The following is an 18,399-nucleotide window of genomic DNA, read 5'->3' on the forward strand; positions in this document are numbered from 1 at the left end:
TCTTCCTTTCCAAGCCTTTTATTAACATTTCTTCCCTAATTACTCAGGCTAGTACTTCCAATACAATGTGGAAGACAGTAGTGATAACAGGGCATTCTTTCCTTGTTCCTAATGGTGGAGGGAAAGCATTCAGCCTCTCACTGTTAAGTATATGGGCTTTTCATTACGTCCCTTATCATATTGTGGACATTTCCATCTATTCCTAGATTTCTATGTGTTTTTATCAGGAAGGGGTGAAGGATTTTCTTAACTGCTTTTTTGCATTGAGATGATCATGTGGTTTTATTATGCATCGTTCCATTAATGTCAAGTACTACACTGATTGATTTTTTTGTTATTGAACCACCCTTGCATACCTGGGATAAATCTCACTTGATCATGTGTATAATTATTTTAATGTGCTGTTGGATTTGTTGAGGATTTTGTATCTATATTCATAAGGGATATTGTTGCATAATTTTATTTTGTTTTTATCTGGATTTGTAATTAGGGTGGTATTAACCTCAGAGAATGAGTCAAGTGTTCCCTTATCTTACATTTAAAGAACAGTTTGAGCAAGATTGGTGTTAATTTTTCTTGGAATGTAAAATTCCCCTATGAAGCCATTTGATCCTAGGCTTTCTTTCGTTGGATGTTTTAGAATTGTCTTAAATTATAATAATTTAACATTTTTTCTTGAGTCTGTGTTTCAAGTTTGTGTGTTCCCAGGTATCGTTCCATTTCATTTAGGTTATCTAATTTGTTGGCATACAGTTTTTCTTAGCACCCTCATATAATCCTTTTTATTTCTGTTTATCCTTATTTATTATTGCTAGTAATGCAGTAATGCCCCCCTTTCATTTCTGATATTAGTTATGTGTCCATTCTTTTTTTTTTTTTTTTTTTTTTGGTTAACTTAGCTAAAGATTTGTCAATTTAACTGATGTTTTCAAAGAATCGACTTCCAGGTTCACTCTATTTTTTAATTTTCTATTACCTTTATCACCACTCTAATTTCCTTCCTTCTGCTCACTTTGGGTTTAGTTTGCTCCTTTCTTTCTAGATCCTTCAGATGTAAGGTTAGGTTTCTGAATTGATGTCTTTATTCTTTGTTGATGTAAGCATTTATAGCTATAAATTTCCCTCCTGGCATTGCCTCTGTTGTATCTCTCAAAGTTTTGGTATGTTGTGTTTTCATTTTCATTCACTTCAAGATATTTGCTATTTTTCCTTGTAATTTCTTCTTTGACCCATTGGTTGTTTAAGAATGCATTGTTGAACTTATGGGAAAAAATGGTGGAATAAGAAGTTGAAGGACATACTCCTCCAAAATAGGTGGTGAAAAGGCAGAAACATTGTTCTGGGGCTTCAGCAGCCAGTGGAGCATTGTACAGCATCCAGGGAAGAGAAGGAGGAAAACGGTGAAATACTGTGGTAAAAAACCATGAGTAAATTGTTCAGTGGCAATTGCCATTGTCCAACCCCCATTCTCAAGGCTAGCCAACTTGGGTCTGGTGCCTGACTGGCAACTGCAGACAGAAATAAATGTGGAAGCCCTGCTGCCCAGAATATGGCCAGATACTAATTATGGCTTTTAATTGGCAAATTGCAATTGCTGGGTCATGGAGGACATAATGTTGAGTGAAATAAGCCAGACATAATAGAAAATTATTTTATAATTTCACTGAAATGAACTAATTATAATAAGCAAACTCAGAATTAGAGTCTAGAATATAAGTTACCAAGGGATAGAATACAGGTAGAGAAAAGGAAGCTGTTGCTTAATTTGTGCAGAATTTCTATTTCGGTTGATTATAAACATTTGGAAATAGATAATGGTGACAGTAGCACATTGTGTGTAATTAACAGTGCCAAATTATGTTTGTAAATGTGGTTGAAAGGGGAAGTTTTGGGTCATATATATTACTAGGAAGGTTAGGTGACAACACATGGGATCGTATTACACAGTGAACCCTCTTGTCAACAATGGATTTTGGTGAATAGTACAAATATAAGAATGTTCCTTCATGAACTATAACAACTGTACATCACTATTACAGTGTGTTAAGAACAGTGGGGTATACTGGAAGAAATACACCTAGGGTACTCTATGAAATATAGTAACATTAATATTTTAATATTCTTTCCTCAGTTGTAACAAAGATACCACACTAATGCAAAGTGTCAACAATTGTGGGGGGTGGTAAATGGTAAATGTTGTTTTTTATAAGACTTTTCTATAAATCAGCAGCCTAACTAAAAAAAGAATAAGTTAGGTAAAAAAAAACACACTATGCTATGTTAAAAAAAAACCAACGTATTACATATTGTATGATTCCACTTACGTAAAATGCAAATATAAATTAATTTACAGAAATAGATTTAGATTAGTGGTTATGTAAGGCTGGGGGAGGATAGAGATTGAGAAGTGACTGTTAAGGCGAATGGGGTTTTTCTTTTTGGAGTACTGAAAATGTACCCCAAAATTTTAGAATTTAGAAAAATTCTAAAAATAATTGTGGTGATGAATCCACAACTTTGTGATTTACTAAAAGCCACTCACTGGACACTTTGGATGGATTGCATTATGTGATATATCAAAAACAAAAAAAAAACCTGCTGAAAAAAAGAGAGTGCATTGCTTAATTTCCACATTTGTGAATTTTCCATTTCTCCCTGTTGATTTCTATCTTTATATCCTTGCATTCAAAAGACTCGTGTGATTTTGGTATTTTGAGTTTTTTTGAAACATGTTTTGTGATCTAATCAGATCTTTCCTGAAAAATGACCCAAGTGTACTAGAGGAAAATATGTAATCTGCTGCTGTGTGGTGTTTTCTATGTCTGTTAGATCTACTTAGCTTATAGTATCATTGGATTCTTCTATTTCCATATTGATCTTATCTAGGTGTTCTATCCAATACTGAAATGCTGTTTTGAAGTCTACTATAAACAAAGAACCAACTAATTTTCCCTTCAAATTTGTCAATATTAGTATCATGTATTTTGGGGCTATGCCATTACATACATGTATATTTATAACTGCTATCTTCTTGCTGAATTGAGCCCTTTATCAGTATATAGTGAGCTTTGTTATCTCTTATAAGAGTTTTTGACTTAAAGCTTTATTTTATCTGATACAAGTATAGCTAACCCAGCTATCTTTTGGTTATTACTTATATGATACATATTTTTTCCATCCTTTCACTTTTGGGTCTGAATTTAGGTGAGTCTTTTAGTTACATATTTTTATCCAATCTGCCAACCCCTACCTTTTACTGGAGAGTTTAATCCATTTACATTTAAAGTAACTACTGATAATTCAGACTTCATTCTACCATTTTGCTACTTGGTCTTTTTAAGTCTTACATATTTATTTTGACTTTCAATTCTTCTGTTAACACCTTCTTTCATATTTGACTTTTTAAAATTCTCTATGCCACTTCAATTCATTGTGCAGTGTTCTTTTCTTTCAATTTGAAGAGCCCCACTGGGATTGCATGTAGATCAGGTCTAATAGTGATGAACTAGCTCTCAATTTTTATCTAATGTCTTAATCTCTTTCTCATTTTCTAAAGATAGTCTTACCAGGTATAAAATAGTTGGCTGGCAATTTCTTCAGCACTTTAAATATTTTGTCCCACTTCCTTCTGGCCACCATGGATTGTGATGAGAAATCGGAACTTAAACTTAATGGAACTCCCTTATACATAGCATGTTGCTATTTTCTTTTAGCTTTCAGAACTCTCTCCATGTTCTTGGCATTCAGTAGTTTTATGTTTCTGGTCATGATTCTCTTTGATTTTATCCTCTTGAGACTTGCTAGCCATCTTGAATATTTTCTTTCATTAAATTTGGGAAGTTTTCAGCCATCATTTCTTTGAACATTCCTTCTGCTCCTTTCTCTTTCTAGTTATTCTGGGGCTCCCATAACACATATTTGCATGCTAGATGGTGTCCCACAGGTCTCCTAGTATTTGCTCTTTTTTTTTTCATTCATTTTTCTTTCTGCTCCTCAGTCTGAATCCTTTCAATTGTCCTATCTTCAGGTTCACTCATTCTTTCTTCTACTAGCTACAATCTGCTGTTGAAACCTTCTAGGGATTTATTCATTTTAATTATTATAGTTGTCAACTCCATTATTCCCATTCGGTTCAGTTTTAAATTTGTCTCTTTACTGAGATTCTCATTATTATTCATTATCCTCTCCCTGATAGCCTTTCTTTCTTTCTTTATTTAGCTCTGTATCTCCTTGAGCATCCTGAGGATATATATTAATTTTTAGTCTTTGCCCTGTATATTCAAAGTCTTGTCTTCTTCATAGGTTTGTGTATTTTTACCTTGTTCCTTTAAATGGGCAATGATTTCCTGTGTTTTGTCTGGTAATCTTGTTGCATTGTTCATTTTAATATTTTAATGTGCTAATTCTAGGATTTAATCTCAGAGATGTCTGTTCCTTATGTTTGTATCCAGTTAGTAATACAACAGAGATTTTCTTGAGAGCCAGGAGCTAACCAAACCAAACCAAACCAAACCAAAAAAATAACTTAAAAAGAAATGCCTTTAACAGTATCTGCTAATCGGCTATGTGGCTGTGTTAGCTGGTGCTCTCATTCAGGGCTTAGCCCTCCTATCAAGATCAGCCTAAGAAAAAAGTGATCAGGTCTAATCAGGGCCTTCTTTGTCTTTTTTGAAACTGTCTTGTCCTAGGCTTTTGCTTGTTTGGAGCCTTAGGAATTCTTCCATTTCCAGGAATTTCCATGTCTCCTCCACTTTCTCTGAGAAGACATTCTCTCCCTCAAGGGTACTCTGTATTATGACTGAAAAACAGATGGTCCTGTTCCCCATTCCACTTTGATTTACAATGATTTAGCTGTCTACAAGCTGCTTTTGACTACATGGCAAGTTCCAGAAAAGTGAAACCAGAAATAGGTTTCCAATTGATTGTACCAAAATAGGTACCTCAACATATGAACAGTGGTTACTCTATGGAACCCTCAGGAACAGGGCAAGGGACCCACAATAAGAGCACAGGATAGCTCCATACTATGTCAGGAAGGGGATGGAAGAAAGCCTAGCAAGGGAATCACAAGCATCTCCTATATTTTTAAATCTGCATTTCCTTGATTTGGTACTTTCCCGGTTACCATACCGTTTAACTGTTTTCCAGAATTACGAGGAAGATGGTTCTATTATTTTTGCTAGTTGTTAAAAGATTCTGCAGAGGAACACCAGACTGGAGCATCCTATGCTACCATGTGGGTCAACCTGAAGCTCAGCAATTTATTTTCTAATCCTTTTCCTTTATTATCACTTTCAGTATATACCCTCTATGTGGTAACAGTTTTTCTCCCAAAGCAATCAATCTTTATCTCTCCCTTTCCTCCCCTCAACACAAATCATAAATTTCTTTTCTTTACTACCAGTCACCCTCTGTCTTTTAAATATAAGGTGTACTAACTTGTTTCTCAAGGCTTTGCTTCCCAAAGCTTATTGGACTCTGAAAAATGAGGGGATATTGGGAATGGAGGGCAGGAAAGCAGACAACACCAAAATTTAAAAGGAAAAGAAATAGAAAATGCAATAATTTATTTTTGGGTTTCTAATATATTATTCCATCACTTAAAAAAATATATTTACTTGAAGAAGTCCCTCAAGTTAACCATAAGCTTTCTCCAGACTAACTGGATAAGTTTCTTTAAAATTTCCTCACAAGACTTCCCAAATACCAAGGGCTTCTGCTTGGTCCATGTCTAAGAAATAGTCATCCATATTGCTGGTATCTTTAAATTAGCAGCTAAAATAATTTTTTCTTTAGAGGGATACAACTACATCTCCCAAACTACCACTCATTTATATAAAAGACTTTATCAAGTGGTTAAAGTGACTGTTCAGTGAAATTCTGGAAGTTCAAAATCCAGCAGCTCATAATTCTTGTCTTTCAGGTATTCAACTTTGATGTGCGTAAGCTGAACTGGTTGGAATACATTGAAAATTATGTTCTGGGAGTTAAGAAGTATTTACTGAAAGAGGATATGGCTGGGATCCCAGAAGCAAAACAACACTTAAAAAGGTAAACTTTATGTCAGGTAGTATTTATTGAGCCCCTACTGGTACCTGATTTTATACTAGACATGAAATTTGGATGAAGGAGAGGAATTAACATTCCTTAGGCATCTACCGCATTACAAGTTCCATACATTGTTTATTTAGTCTTCACCACATTCCTATGAAACAGGTATTTTTATTATCCCATTTTCCCAAATGAGGTATTTAGGCTCAAAGAAAGTAACCTGCCCATGGTAACACATGTTAAGTGTTACCATGAGCCAGGACTTGAAGCAGGATACAGGAGCCAGGATTTGAACCTAAGTTTTCCTGCTTCTTCTTCCACTCCCCATCATAGTGTGAAACAAAAAAATATCCATTTGACAGGAGGGAAATCTGATTCTGCTACTTAACCTGGGCAAATCCCTTCACTACTCTTCAACTCCATCAACTTCCTTTACTTTTTTTTTCAGTTAAATTATCCCTAAGGGTCAAAGAATTGTGCTAATCTGGTATAATTCTAGTAGAAGCATATGGTTTGTAGTGCCTAGAAGGTAAGAATAAAAAAGCAGATTACAGCCGGATAGGTTGAATAGTGGGTTGAAGACTTTAGAACTTACCTTTTAGTGAACAAGAACCAGTAAACAACAGTAATATGGTCAAAATATATTTACGAAAGATCATGCTAGTTGTACTTGCAAAACAGCTTAAGTAGGGAGAGGTATGAGAAACTAATTAGGGGAATATTGTAGAAATCGGATTATTCAAAAGCAGAAACAGTGTGAAATAAAGGAAATTTCACTAAGGCTATCATGCCCTGTGAGCACTTAATATTTGCTGGTCATGGCCAGAGATTTATGGTTCAAATAACATCATTAATTATTTGGTGCTGTTTTAACTTTGGTTGTGTATGTCTGTTTTCAGGCTCCGAAATATTCACTACCTCTTTAATACTGCCCTCTTCCTCATTGTCTGGCGACTTCTCATTGCACGATCTCAGATGGCTCGGAATGTTTGGTTCTTCATCGTGAGCTTCTGTTATAAATTCCTCTCCTACTTTAGGGCATCCAGCATGCTCAAAGTCTAAGAATATAAGGCAATCATCTTTTGTCTGGAATCTCTGATACCTCTAAAAAGCAAATTGCAGTTCTCAAGATTAGGTAGTAGCAAGGAACACGCCCAAGTTCATTACCTATCATATGTGTAGTCATGTATTCACTTCTATTTCTTAGTTATATATTCTTTTTATTTCAGTGAAAGGAGTCATAAAGCTATATTCACACATTTTAAGACTGCTTCATAACATACTCTATGCTCTTGCATATAAAACACGAAAGTACTCCTACCTTTCTGTATTTAGTTTTTTGTTCTTGAGAGAAAATGTAATAAACATGGAAACTGAAAATATTAAAAAAAAAAAAAAAAAGCTGTACTGACCTTGGAACATTCTGGGGTACTCATTAAACGATTCAAAATAAAGATGAGTATAGGAAGGATGGTTTCAACTTCCTCACAAATGCTGTAATAGAAATAATCTTCCACTGAAAAGTCTCACCTTCCTTTCCATGTTAAAAACTTTGGTCCTTGTTGAGGGGTGGGGGAATTAGAAAAGTGGGTTCACATTTAACATTTTTCAACTATACCCACTTCTTAAACCTAAAAAGGAACAAGAGATATAAATAATTATGTGTATGAGTCCAAACATATTTGCATTTGGGGCTCCTTTACTGTACTTTTAAATCAAAGTCATTAGCATCTCATAATTTTAATTTGAAAACCATTTCTAAATTTCTTTTAATCACCAGTTTTCCTGATAACTTTCTCTCAAGAGTTTTCTTCTTGCTCATAAAGCCCCCAACCCCTTAATTAGAGTAATTAATGGAATAGGGGTGTTCCAGTCTAGAATCATATAAATATCCAATCCCCTGATCTTTGCTGTTGAGAAAAGCAGAATATCAAATAAATATTTAAACTCTAGTCTTGAGGTATTTTCTTTTTTTATATAGGGGGATGATTACTTGTCTGTGATCACCAGAGGAATTAGGGTTTTGAGCAACTCATTTGCACACTATTAACTATAAAATGCACAGGAAAAAAGTGGGTTTATTTCACTCAGTGTCTTTAAGTTTAGAGAATAGATGGTTTGTGTTTCACTTTAAACATATTTAGTGGGCAGGCCATGGTGGCTCAGCAGGCAGAGTTCTCACTTGCCATGCTGGAAACTCGGGTTCAATTCCCAGTGCCTGTCCATGCGAAAAAACAACAAAAAACATATTTAATGTACAATCCAAATAATAAAAACCATATATTCTCAAATTCAAATATTAATATAACTGTATACTAACTTCCCTCATTTGTGAAAGATATGTGCTAGTTGCATTGCAGCATTTCTACTTGCCAAAAGAAAAATGGATCATTCATATATGTTTAGGGCCTAACTAAAAATTAACAATCACCATACGATTACTAGAATAATTACCCAAGGATTAAATGTTAACAAAGAATGGCAGTTATATTTATGCTCACTTTTTGGAATAATAAGTAATACTAAGAAGGACACATAACAGCTAATAAGAATATAAGGCCGCAAGGGCAGTATCTAGGTCTAGTAGTAGTTGAGATTTTTCTGAGCACCATAAAAAGGCATTAGGGAGGAAGTTCTCTAGGCCCACCACTGTCTTTCCTAATCTCATCTAAATTCCAAGAAATGCTTACAAGGGCAAACAGCCCAGTCCTGAAACAAAGCATCTGGTGAGTTCTAGTTTGAGATATCTATCCAATGCTTCTGAGTTACACTGACTTAAATACAAAGTATAAACATAATAAAAATATGAAAATCAGTGGAATTGGGTTAAAATATAATAGTTTTAAGAATTTGCTCTTTTGATTGTCGTATGTTTCAAGAATTCAGTAACTCCACTGATGAAGTATTCTCATTTTGACTTTTGATTAAATAAAAATTGGAATTAAGATTTTTTTCCTCTCTTCTAGTTGTCTTTAACTGCTGACTACTGCAGTAGATCCTAAAAAAAAGAAAATAATTTCTGAGGAAAAAATCTTTTGGAAGAAATAATCTTCCAAAGAACTGGCAGCCAACTCAAAACACAGGAATAACAACTACCAGATGAATATAAATCTAATACACAGTGCATAACAGCTTCACTTTTTCAAACACCATTTATAAGGTTAAGTTTATATGATGAAGCATATTTCTTTCTGCGGCATTGGATGGCACAAATATTCTCGTGAGAGCAAAACTAAATATATGTGAAAGAAAATGGTTAATATATAAGTCTTTCTTTCAACTCAAGGCCAATTAACTGAGTGCCTTATACAAAGTAATGGGAATGAAGTTCCTAATTTTAGAGGGATGGGGGTGAAAAGTACAAAAGACACCTATGTTTAAAAAGAATTTTGATAATTCCTATATTCTGCACTTACAGGATACATAGTACCATACCATATATTACAAAATTGAAGACAGCCAGTACCTGAGGCAAAAATACTAGAAAACATTAAGGAAGTTAGACACACTACTCAGTATAAAATTCCTTACATTTTTATCCTAATCTAATATCACTTACAGGTATACCTCACTTAAACAACTCATTCAGAATCTCAAAGAAAATAGACTGGTTTATGAAGGGACTAATAGCTAAATAGCATGTTCTCTCATAATTAGTTAAGTTAAATTAAAGTAGTCCAAAATATCAATATACCAATAATTTTCAACAGTCACAGAAACCACACAAATTTCAGCATGGCTATCTTCTACAACTGCTATGCAACCACCTATAGTTAAAAAGTAATCGCTGTCCATATGTCCACAGAAATACGGAAAAATACTCACTACCTAAATTACTTTCAAAATATTTATTTTTTAATTAATAAAACTATAATTGCTGATTTTAAGATAAAACCGGTTTGAGAAGCTAGTAACCTCTTAAGTGAAGACACTTCTGAGGCAAAGACTATACAACTGAAATTGAGTTGAATAGCCAGAAACAGTTTTTCTGGTACCCATGAAAACATGCTATCCCTATTTTATATGAAGTAAGGAGTTCAACGTGGAACTGTTAGAGAAGCCAAAGCTAAACTACACTAAGGAGTCACCAAACAGATATTCTTAACTGAAAAGATAATAGAGAATTTACAAAGTATTACTATTATGTAGTTATGAGAGCTGTTACTGAATGAAGGTCTGCTTTAGTATGTAGCTCTCAATGTATATTTTCTTCACGCTGTTCCATTCTGAGTAGTTCTACCTCAATAATTTAATAAAATAAAATGAGTTACAGTATTGTAGTTGTTAATCTGATTCCTTGTCGTTAAACATCCCAATATAATTCGGAGTTACTAAAACAAAACTATTTTAATGCTTCAGTGATTGTAATGTTTGTATTCAACATTGTTTACAAGTTTATAGACCTACTTGAGTCAACTACTCAGTTTTCATTCTTAATATGAAAAATGTAAAATAAATCCAATATATGATTTAGTTCTACCTGAAGGAAAAAAATACATAACCAACTGAAATTTAAAGATTCCTATAATTTCCTATGAAGAAAATAAATATAAGGACCTTAGGTTTATTTGGGTATACACGATCTCAATTTTCTACCACGATTAAAGGGTCAAAATGATTTATAATTTATAATTTTACGTGGAGTCCAAATGTTTGGGGTTAAGATACTAAGTGAAACATTTTAAGTTATCTTTCCTCAAAGCAAAAGATAAAACAAAAATCAAGGCATTTATCTATTTTTAAAATGATGCAAAAGTGATCTCATCACTGAGAAAATATTTCAAAAAGGAGGAAAAACTTATTTTGATGGTATCACAATAAGGGAATACTTAGGTATTGATCCAGGAATTCTCTAGTGAATAAATGGTTCTCCTTATTTTGACAATGCTGTAAAAGGGTCACTCACATTGGTTCACTGAAGGTTTTCTAGAGTTAAAAACAGAAGGCAAAGAACTTAAGTCCTAGGTCAAAGAGCACGCTGAGATTTAAAAGGCCCTAAGGCTCAGGTTTAACTGATTCTTAAACAACTAAAAAATATGCATCTTGAACTCAAATGTAAACTGAATTTTAAATCACAGTAGCTGCATATAAATTTTTGATACTTGAGTTACTAACTCAAGATATAAAAAGATAGAATGTATACTATATCTGTTTATACCATACAAAATTAGAAGACATTAGTCATTCCTTTCTGAATTTCTAAGTTTGTGCTAAAGATCATAAACTTACTTTGCATTAGTTAATGTAAAAATTCAGTGTGTTCTATCAAGCAACGTATGTAAGAAGTATATTGGGCGGGCCACAGTGGCTCAGCAGGCAGAATTCTTGCCTGCCATGCCGGAGACCCGAGTTGATTCCCGGTGCCTGCCCATAAAAAAAAAACAAAAAAAAAAAACCAAGTATATTAATCATCTAAGTTGACAACCAAAAGTGATTTTAATTCTAATATTTGGAGCTAAGCTTTTCCAAAGAGCTAATCTGATATGTACAAATACTGCAGTAGTGAATGATTCACCTAAATATTAAGTAATTTTATGGGTCAGTATATACAAAGAGAGTAAAAAAAATCAAATTTCACATAATTTGAGGCCTCAGACTTTTAAAATATTTAAAGAAAGAATATATACTATACAGATATTATGAATATCCTAATAAAGGTAAAGGGAGAGTTGAATAGTAAAGTTGGGTATTATGGCTAGAGATACTTCCAAGCATAGGGATAACTGCCTAATAAATAGGTCAGTAAAATGCTCTCTGATAAGGAAAAGAAACACTTGGTGAGTCCAAAGTTCTCAACAGATTCTAATACGCAAGTATATTTCATCACTCAAAGAGTTGGCCAGAATCTAAATATTTTCACTGGCAAAACTCTGACTCTGACTATCTGAGGAATTTTTGATGGAAACCTTTCAAAATTTTTAAAATGGGAATCAATGGCAAGAAAAAAATAAGGACTTTGCTTTAAAGAAATTCATTTTATAGCCACTTTCACTAGACCAGATTAATTCCATTAACATTTTAATACAGTATTTTGAAAACATGGGGACACTATCATATATAAGTACCAAAATAATTTTTTAAATCCTCTTAAAAGATAAATTACTATAATCCTAATCGAAAGAAAACAGACCTAAATCAATACTGTTTTTCCTCTCATATTTAAAAACAAAATCTGGAATTTGATTGATTCTTCTAAGATGCAGAGTCAACAGAACCATTGTTTAACCTAAATAAGCTAAAATTATAACTCTCTCCAATTAAAAATCTTTTTGAGAACTGTTTTATTAGTTCCTAGTCCAATTTCATTGGAAGTAATACCTGAAGAAAAGGGGGTAAAAAAATAAAACAAAACCTAGAAGGCTCATTCATCATCTGAAAATTTTTGGATTCAGAAACCTTTCAAGGAATACTATGCCACCTACATTAATCAGTTAACTTTCATGGCTCTTAATGATAAACCATATTATTTTATATAATAATGCTTCTGTTATTTTCTGCAAAATACCATTCAATATGAAACCTATGAGGCAGTTTTGTCACTATTTCCCCTTCTTCCCATTATATTGTTGATCCCAACTGTTTTTCAGGAAGCATCTTTTACTTTTCAAATCTCTATAGAAAATCCATTTGAAAAGTTGTAATTTATGTCATCCTAATCTCTAAAAATCACCATTTAAAATCTAGTTTTCAAACCTTGTCCTTATTACTTAACTGGAATTCTGTTTCTCTATTTCCCTAAATGAGTTAAACTACGGGCATCAATTGTTGATTCTTCTGTCATTAAGCATTTCAAAAGGGAAAATGATGTTGGCACACATAATACAATGTAGTTTTTAAGTAGTATCTGAGTGAAAGTGCCCTATCATTATTTTAAATCTTTTATATTCTAGAAATTTAAAATTAACACTTAGGGGTGCATGGGTGGTTCAGTGGTAGAATGCTTGTCTTCCATACAGGACACCTGGGTTGGATTCCCAGACTATGCACCCCCCAAAAAATAAATAAATAAATAAATAAATAACCCTTGATAATAAGAAAGCTAAACCAACACTCTATCATACAGAATCAATCACATTCAGGACACCCTGAATGCAGGTACTTGTTTCATAAACCAGTTTTACAGTTTAACAGACTGATTAATATGGTACCTCTTAGGTGTGAAATTACATTGTTTTAGTTAAATATATGCCTCACTCTTCTATTTTATTGAAAAGTTAACCTATTCCCCCCTCACCACAACACGTATAAAATATTCAACATATTCCCCCTTTCCTCTTGTATTTCACCAATGGATAATTTCCATCATAGAAATGGATCTTCTTAATACCACCACCACAAAATTAAACCAATGATATAATCAGATAAAGAAACTTAGCATCTTCAACAAAAAAAGGTGCTTTCTTTTCCCCATATAAGGTCCCGCTTACAATTTGTCAATGATGCCTCTGTTACATATTATAGCATTTAAGTATCTGCTGCCCATGAGAATTTACCTTAGTGTTCTAAAACCCTGTCATGTACAGTCAGAAAGTTAATAACTAAAGTTTCAAGAAAAGTAACTACCTTCATAAAACCAAATAACTGGATAAATGGACTTGTCGATATGGCTTAACATTAATATGGCTATAATATACAGACTGGTCCCTGTTTTACTTTATTAACAATGTGACCTGATCACAATTTTTTAAAGTCTAGACTAGTTTTCCATATGTTTTACATGTTTTATTTTGACATAGTATCTTTTAAAAACAAAAGAATGCAAACATTTACACTCATCAATGCCTTTTTCTTTAGATGCGGTTTGACTTCTTTCCTTTAGGCTGTTCATCACCAAAAAGCAAAGTTTAATTTTGATACCGCCCACTTGCTGTGAAAGTGAGAAGGGGTCATCTTCAAAGCAATACTCTGACTCTGGTTGGGCTTAATCACTGATTAGCTGCATAATTTCTTCTAGAACATTTGTAACAGACACGACATGTATGGGTTTTCAGTTTGGGTATTTTTTTTTTCCTTTTTTTTAATAGATGTGTTTCCTGCTTTTCATTCATATTTTTCTTTCTTTGAGCATATTGCACAATATTTTATTATCAAAAAAGGTTTTTGTCTCAAGCAAAAAAGTTTTTTATCCTTCTCTTGGGAGGTGCTAATGTATATTGTTTTCTAAAAGAGGTAAGTGGTTGTCAGTGTGGCCATCCTCAAAGGGGACCTACATGGGGGAAAAAAAAGAGCAAACCATTAGTTATATTCCTTATACTTGTCCCCTAAAGAAAAAGATTCATTTTGGGTAATTTTTTTTCTGGGCATCAAAAGTTATTATATATTTTTTTAAGACTTAATGATACTGTGACTTAATGATCAGGACATTAATACTATACCACTTACAGAACTGACAGGTTTGTAGGATCCAAGTCTGAAACGACAGCAAATTATTTCAACTATAAATTTTCCAATTCCATGTAACATGCCTGTAATAAACAACAAGTTTATAGAAAACATAAAAAAAAACCAGGCAGATGCTTTTAATTAAATTATTTCCTAAATTATTTTTTAAGAATAAAAAATAAATAACATAATAGAATAGATTAAGAAGAGAAACGAAGCAGTTAACAATAATCAAGAAAGTTAAATTTTAAGAAAATGGATTTCTTTCCAAAATCTAAGATCAAAGAATTCATGATCTTGATCTCTTTTATGGTACTGAAAATATCTGAATATTTGAAAAATAAATTATATCAACATCACAACTTTAAACTGTGACAAAATTTCATAACAAAAGCTATTCATTCATTTTACAAACACAATTCAAAGTACATAAACTAACCAGCTCTGTGCAATATTGATTAGGGATTGGGGATAAAGAAGGAACAGCTTCACTTCTTTATCTTCTATACTTAGCACTCAAATTATCAGGATAACAATTCTTCAAGTGATCTTTGAGAAAATTTCACAATCTCTGGCCAAAAAGCAGTAGCATCATCCAATCTAAATGGGTATTCAGATCCTATCTCTTGAATATCCCAGTCATTTAAAAGTGTCCAATAAAGGGGAAAATGATTTGTTATACCCAAATAAAAGAGCTATAATGTGGTAATAAAAATATTTATTGATAACTAGAAATTCTACTTTGAATCCTCAAACCTATTGTTATGTTTCCACATTCCAATCCCAACTGAAAAATTGAGGAGAACATACAAATATTATTGATGGAAAAAATCTTTCATTTGTTGTAGAGTTCAAAGTACCAAGACCTGATTTTATATATTGCACAGTTAAAAAATACCTTAAATAAAGAAGGAATTTCCCATTAAGTATCTACCACTGCTAGGCACTTTACTTTCTCATTTAATCCTAAAACACACTTGCAGGTTAGGTATTATAATTCCCATTTCAGAGATGAGGAAACAATCTCAGAAAAGGTAGGTGACCTATCCAAGGGTACCCACCAAGTAAATGGCAGAATTTGTACTCAATTAAAATTCTGCCTAAAATTAAAACCCAGGATCATTCTAGTATATCATGCAATCTCCTGTAAATCACTGAATATAGTGACATTAGTTATGTTTAAGGGTTAATCAATATCATTTTAGAGTTTTGAAATTCAATCTTATTGAAAAAAATCTTTTAAATATCAAAATACGAGAAGATATATTTCCTGCCTCTTCTAGTAAAGCATCTTGATTTCAGTCAAAGCAACACTTTTAGAAACTAAACAAAAAAGAAATGAATGTTAACCTGTTGTTGAAAAGATTCCTCCAACAATACCACAGAGTCTTACAAAAAACTGCCAGAATGGCATATGTTCTTCAGTAACGGTCACCATAAGAGAACTGAGATCATATTTCATAAATATCCCAGAGACTCCATGGCTGCCTGCAGCATGGTTAATGACACGCTCCTAAAGGGAAAGTAAAGGAGAGAAGAGGAGGAAAAGGAAGACAGGATTCATATTGTCTGCTTACTTGTATACAGTCAATATTATGCCTTACTGCCCCACTGTACAAGAGAGACATCCAAACTTCATTATGAAGGTCCTACTAGCTAAACCCTTCAGTGACAATTAGCCTGCACTCTGAAATGATTCAGGGCAAAATCATTCTATCCCCTAAGAAGTCACTTTACAGACAAGTTTTCTGTGGTGCTCAAGAGCGTAGAACTGCATGGCATGCTCCACAGTGGCCAAATCTTTGATAAGTAAGTTTATATTTTGATGTACTTTTGGTAATATTTCTTTACTAGGAATTTACATAAGTGTATTATTTATGTATTACACTGTACAATACAGTATTTATGTACTGCATAGTCATTTAAATGACTTCTCATTTAAATAATCAGATATAAAAGTTTCACTTTCTGAAAATACTCTATTTCATTCTATTCTGTTTGCACTTCAAAAATTGAGCTTGTAAACTTTCTAATAAATTTCTATTACAGCTTCAAACTCTGCTACCAGTGCTTTTTTATTACTTTTGTGCCAGTCCCTATCTATTTTTACTAAGATATAATTATACTGAAAGTTTAAACCATTGAAATAATGTCTACTACTACCAAGAGAAATTAAAACAATTTTGAGAGATACTACAACCTTCTCCTGTTAGCAGAATAGAATCTTACAAATCATTGATTAAGTTTCAAAAATAAAAAGAAAAGGCTTCATCTTCAAGTTCTGAGATGCCCAATATCATGTCAAAGTTATTAAATATCTTGTCACCACTGATATGGGTAAAAGCTGTTTTAATGATTAGGGTATCTTAATATATCTATCTAATAAAAGACTAATAATGACTCAGTTTAGGTTCCAATATGATAAGCTCTCCCCTACCTCAATTTTATTTACTCCAATTACTCCTTTTTTTTTTTTTTCCTGGTGAAGCCTAACTATTCTAGTCACTTTATCTTTTCCTTTTGACTTAATTCTGTTTTTAAAATATACACTGGGGATCATTTAATATCAGTATACAAAAGTTTCCTCAAGAAAGCTTCCTAGGACTAGATACAAAAACTCAAAAATGGACAGCACAATAATACCTAATTGTAAAGTAATCTTGTTAAAACACTGAATGAAGCTGCATCTGAGCTATAGGTTTTTGTTTTGTTTTGTTTTGTTTTGTTTTGACTTTACTATTATTACTTTTATTTTTGTCTCTATATTAACATTCTATATCTTTTTTGGTTATGTTGCTAGTTTTTCTAAACCGATGCAAATGTACTAAGAAATGATGATCATGCATCTATGTGATGATGTTAAGAATTACTGATTGCATATGTAGAATGGTATGATTTCTAAATGTTGGGTTAATTTCTTTTTTTCCATTAATTAAAAAAAAAAAAAAGAGAAGGGGTAATTGGAGCTGAAGGGATACAGACTGTACAACGGGACTGGATATAAAAACTCAGAAATGGACAGCACAATACTACCCAATTGTAATGCAATTATGTTAAAACACTGAATGAAGCTGCATGTGAGGTATAGGTTTTTTTTTTTTCTTTCTATTAATGTTTTAATTCTTATTCTGTTGTCTTTATTTTTTTATTTCTTTTTCTAAATCGATGCAAATGTACTAAGAAATGATGAATATGCAACTATGTGATGTTATTAAGAATTACTGATTGTACATGTAGAATGGAATGATTTCTAATTGTTTTGTTAATTCTTTTTTTAATTAATAATAAAAAAAAAAGTTCAACTAAAAAAAAAAAAAAGAAAGCTTCCTAGGGTCCACAGGTGGTTCAGTGGTAGAATGCTCACCTGCCATGCAGGAGATGCAGGTTGGATTCACAGCCCATGCACACCCCATCCCAACCCACCCACCGCAAAAAAAAGAAGAAAGAAAGCTTCCTTATTCTTTTATTAGAGCGCATATTCCTCCAATTATGTGGATACGACATCTGAGTGGTTATTAGTCTTCTACTATTAAAAATGACAATACAGTGAATAGCCTTATAGACCCATCACTTATTTTTTTCCAGTGTATCTTTCAGATAGATTTTTAGAAATGGTATTATTGGGTAAAAGATATCATCAAACTCTCTTCCACAGGCTATACAATTTTACAATTCCATAACAATGTGTGCATATGTTTTCCCCAAAACTTTGCCAACGGTATATACTGCAACTTTCTTCTCACCTTTCTTACCTGTAAGATTGGCAAAACCTGAAAGTCGCAGTATATACCGTTTTTGCCAATCTTACAGGTGAGAAATGAAATGGCATCTTCCACCCCCACAGAAATATGGATAAGCATAAAACAATATATACCTGAACAGACTTCACTTGATTTCTCTGTGTGTGTGTATAAACACATGTACATACTTTGTTTCCCTCTGTGAACCTTTGACACTTCACCCCTA

General features: G+C 32.9%; 2 protein-coding genes across 7 annotated transcripts in view; one reads left to right on the forward strand and one right to left on the reverse strand.

The window, feature by feature from the left end:
- The window catches only part of FAR2 (fatty acyl-CoA reductase 2), a 168,482-nt gene extending 152,116 nt beyond the window's left edge, over positions 1-16,366 (forward strand). For 2 of the 3 annotated variants that reach the window (XM_077170424.1, XM_077170423.1), the window contains exons 11-12: positions 5,924-6,051; positions 6,951-16,366. In XM_077170424.1, coding sequence (XP_077026539.1) covers positions 5,924-6,051; positions 6,951-7,113 — 291 coding nt within the window. In that variant the 3' untranslated portion in view covers positions 7,114-16,366. Of the gene's footprint in view, positions 1-5,923 lie in introns of all 3 variants that reach the window. The other variant, XM_077170426.1, reaches the window with a different exon arrangement.
- Positions 864-18,399, reverse strand: part of ERGIC2 (ERGIC and golgi 2) — an 88,185-nt gene continuing 70,649 nt past the window's right edge. For 2 of the 4 annotated variants that reach the window (XM_077170428.1, XM_077170427.1), the window contains exons 12-14: positions 15,784-15,946; positions 14,434-14,516; positions 864-14,257 (exon numbers count right to left, since the gene is read on the reverse strand). In XM_077170428.1, the coding sequence (XP_077026543.1) occupies positions 14,195-14,257; positions 14,434-14,516; positions 15,784-15,946 (309 nt within the window). In that variant the 3' untranslated portion in view covers positions 864-14,194. The remainder of the gene's footprint in view (positions 14,258-14,433; positions 14,517-15,783; positions 15,947-18,399) is intronic. The other 2 variants (XR_013179618.1, XR_013179619.1) reach the window with 2 other exon arrangements.

This window comes from Tamandua tetradactyla, chromosome 7 (genome assembly GCF_023851605.1).
Source record: "Tamandua tetradactyla isolate mTamTet1 chromosome 7, mTamTet1.pri, whole genome shotgun sequence".
Taxonomy (NCBI): domain Eukaryota; kingdom Metazoa; phylum Chordata; class Mammalia; order Pilosa; family Myrmecophagidae; genus Tamandua; species Tamandua tetradactyla.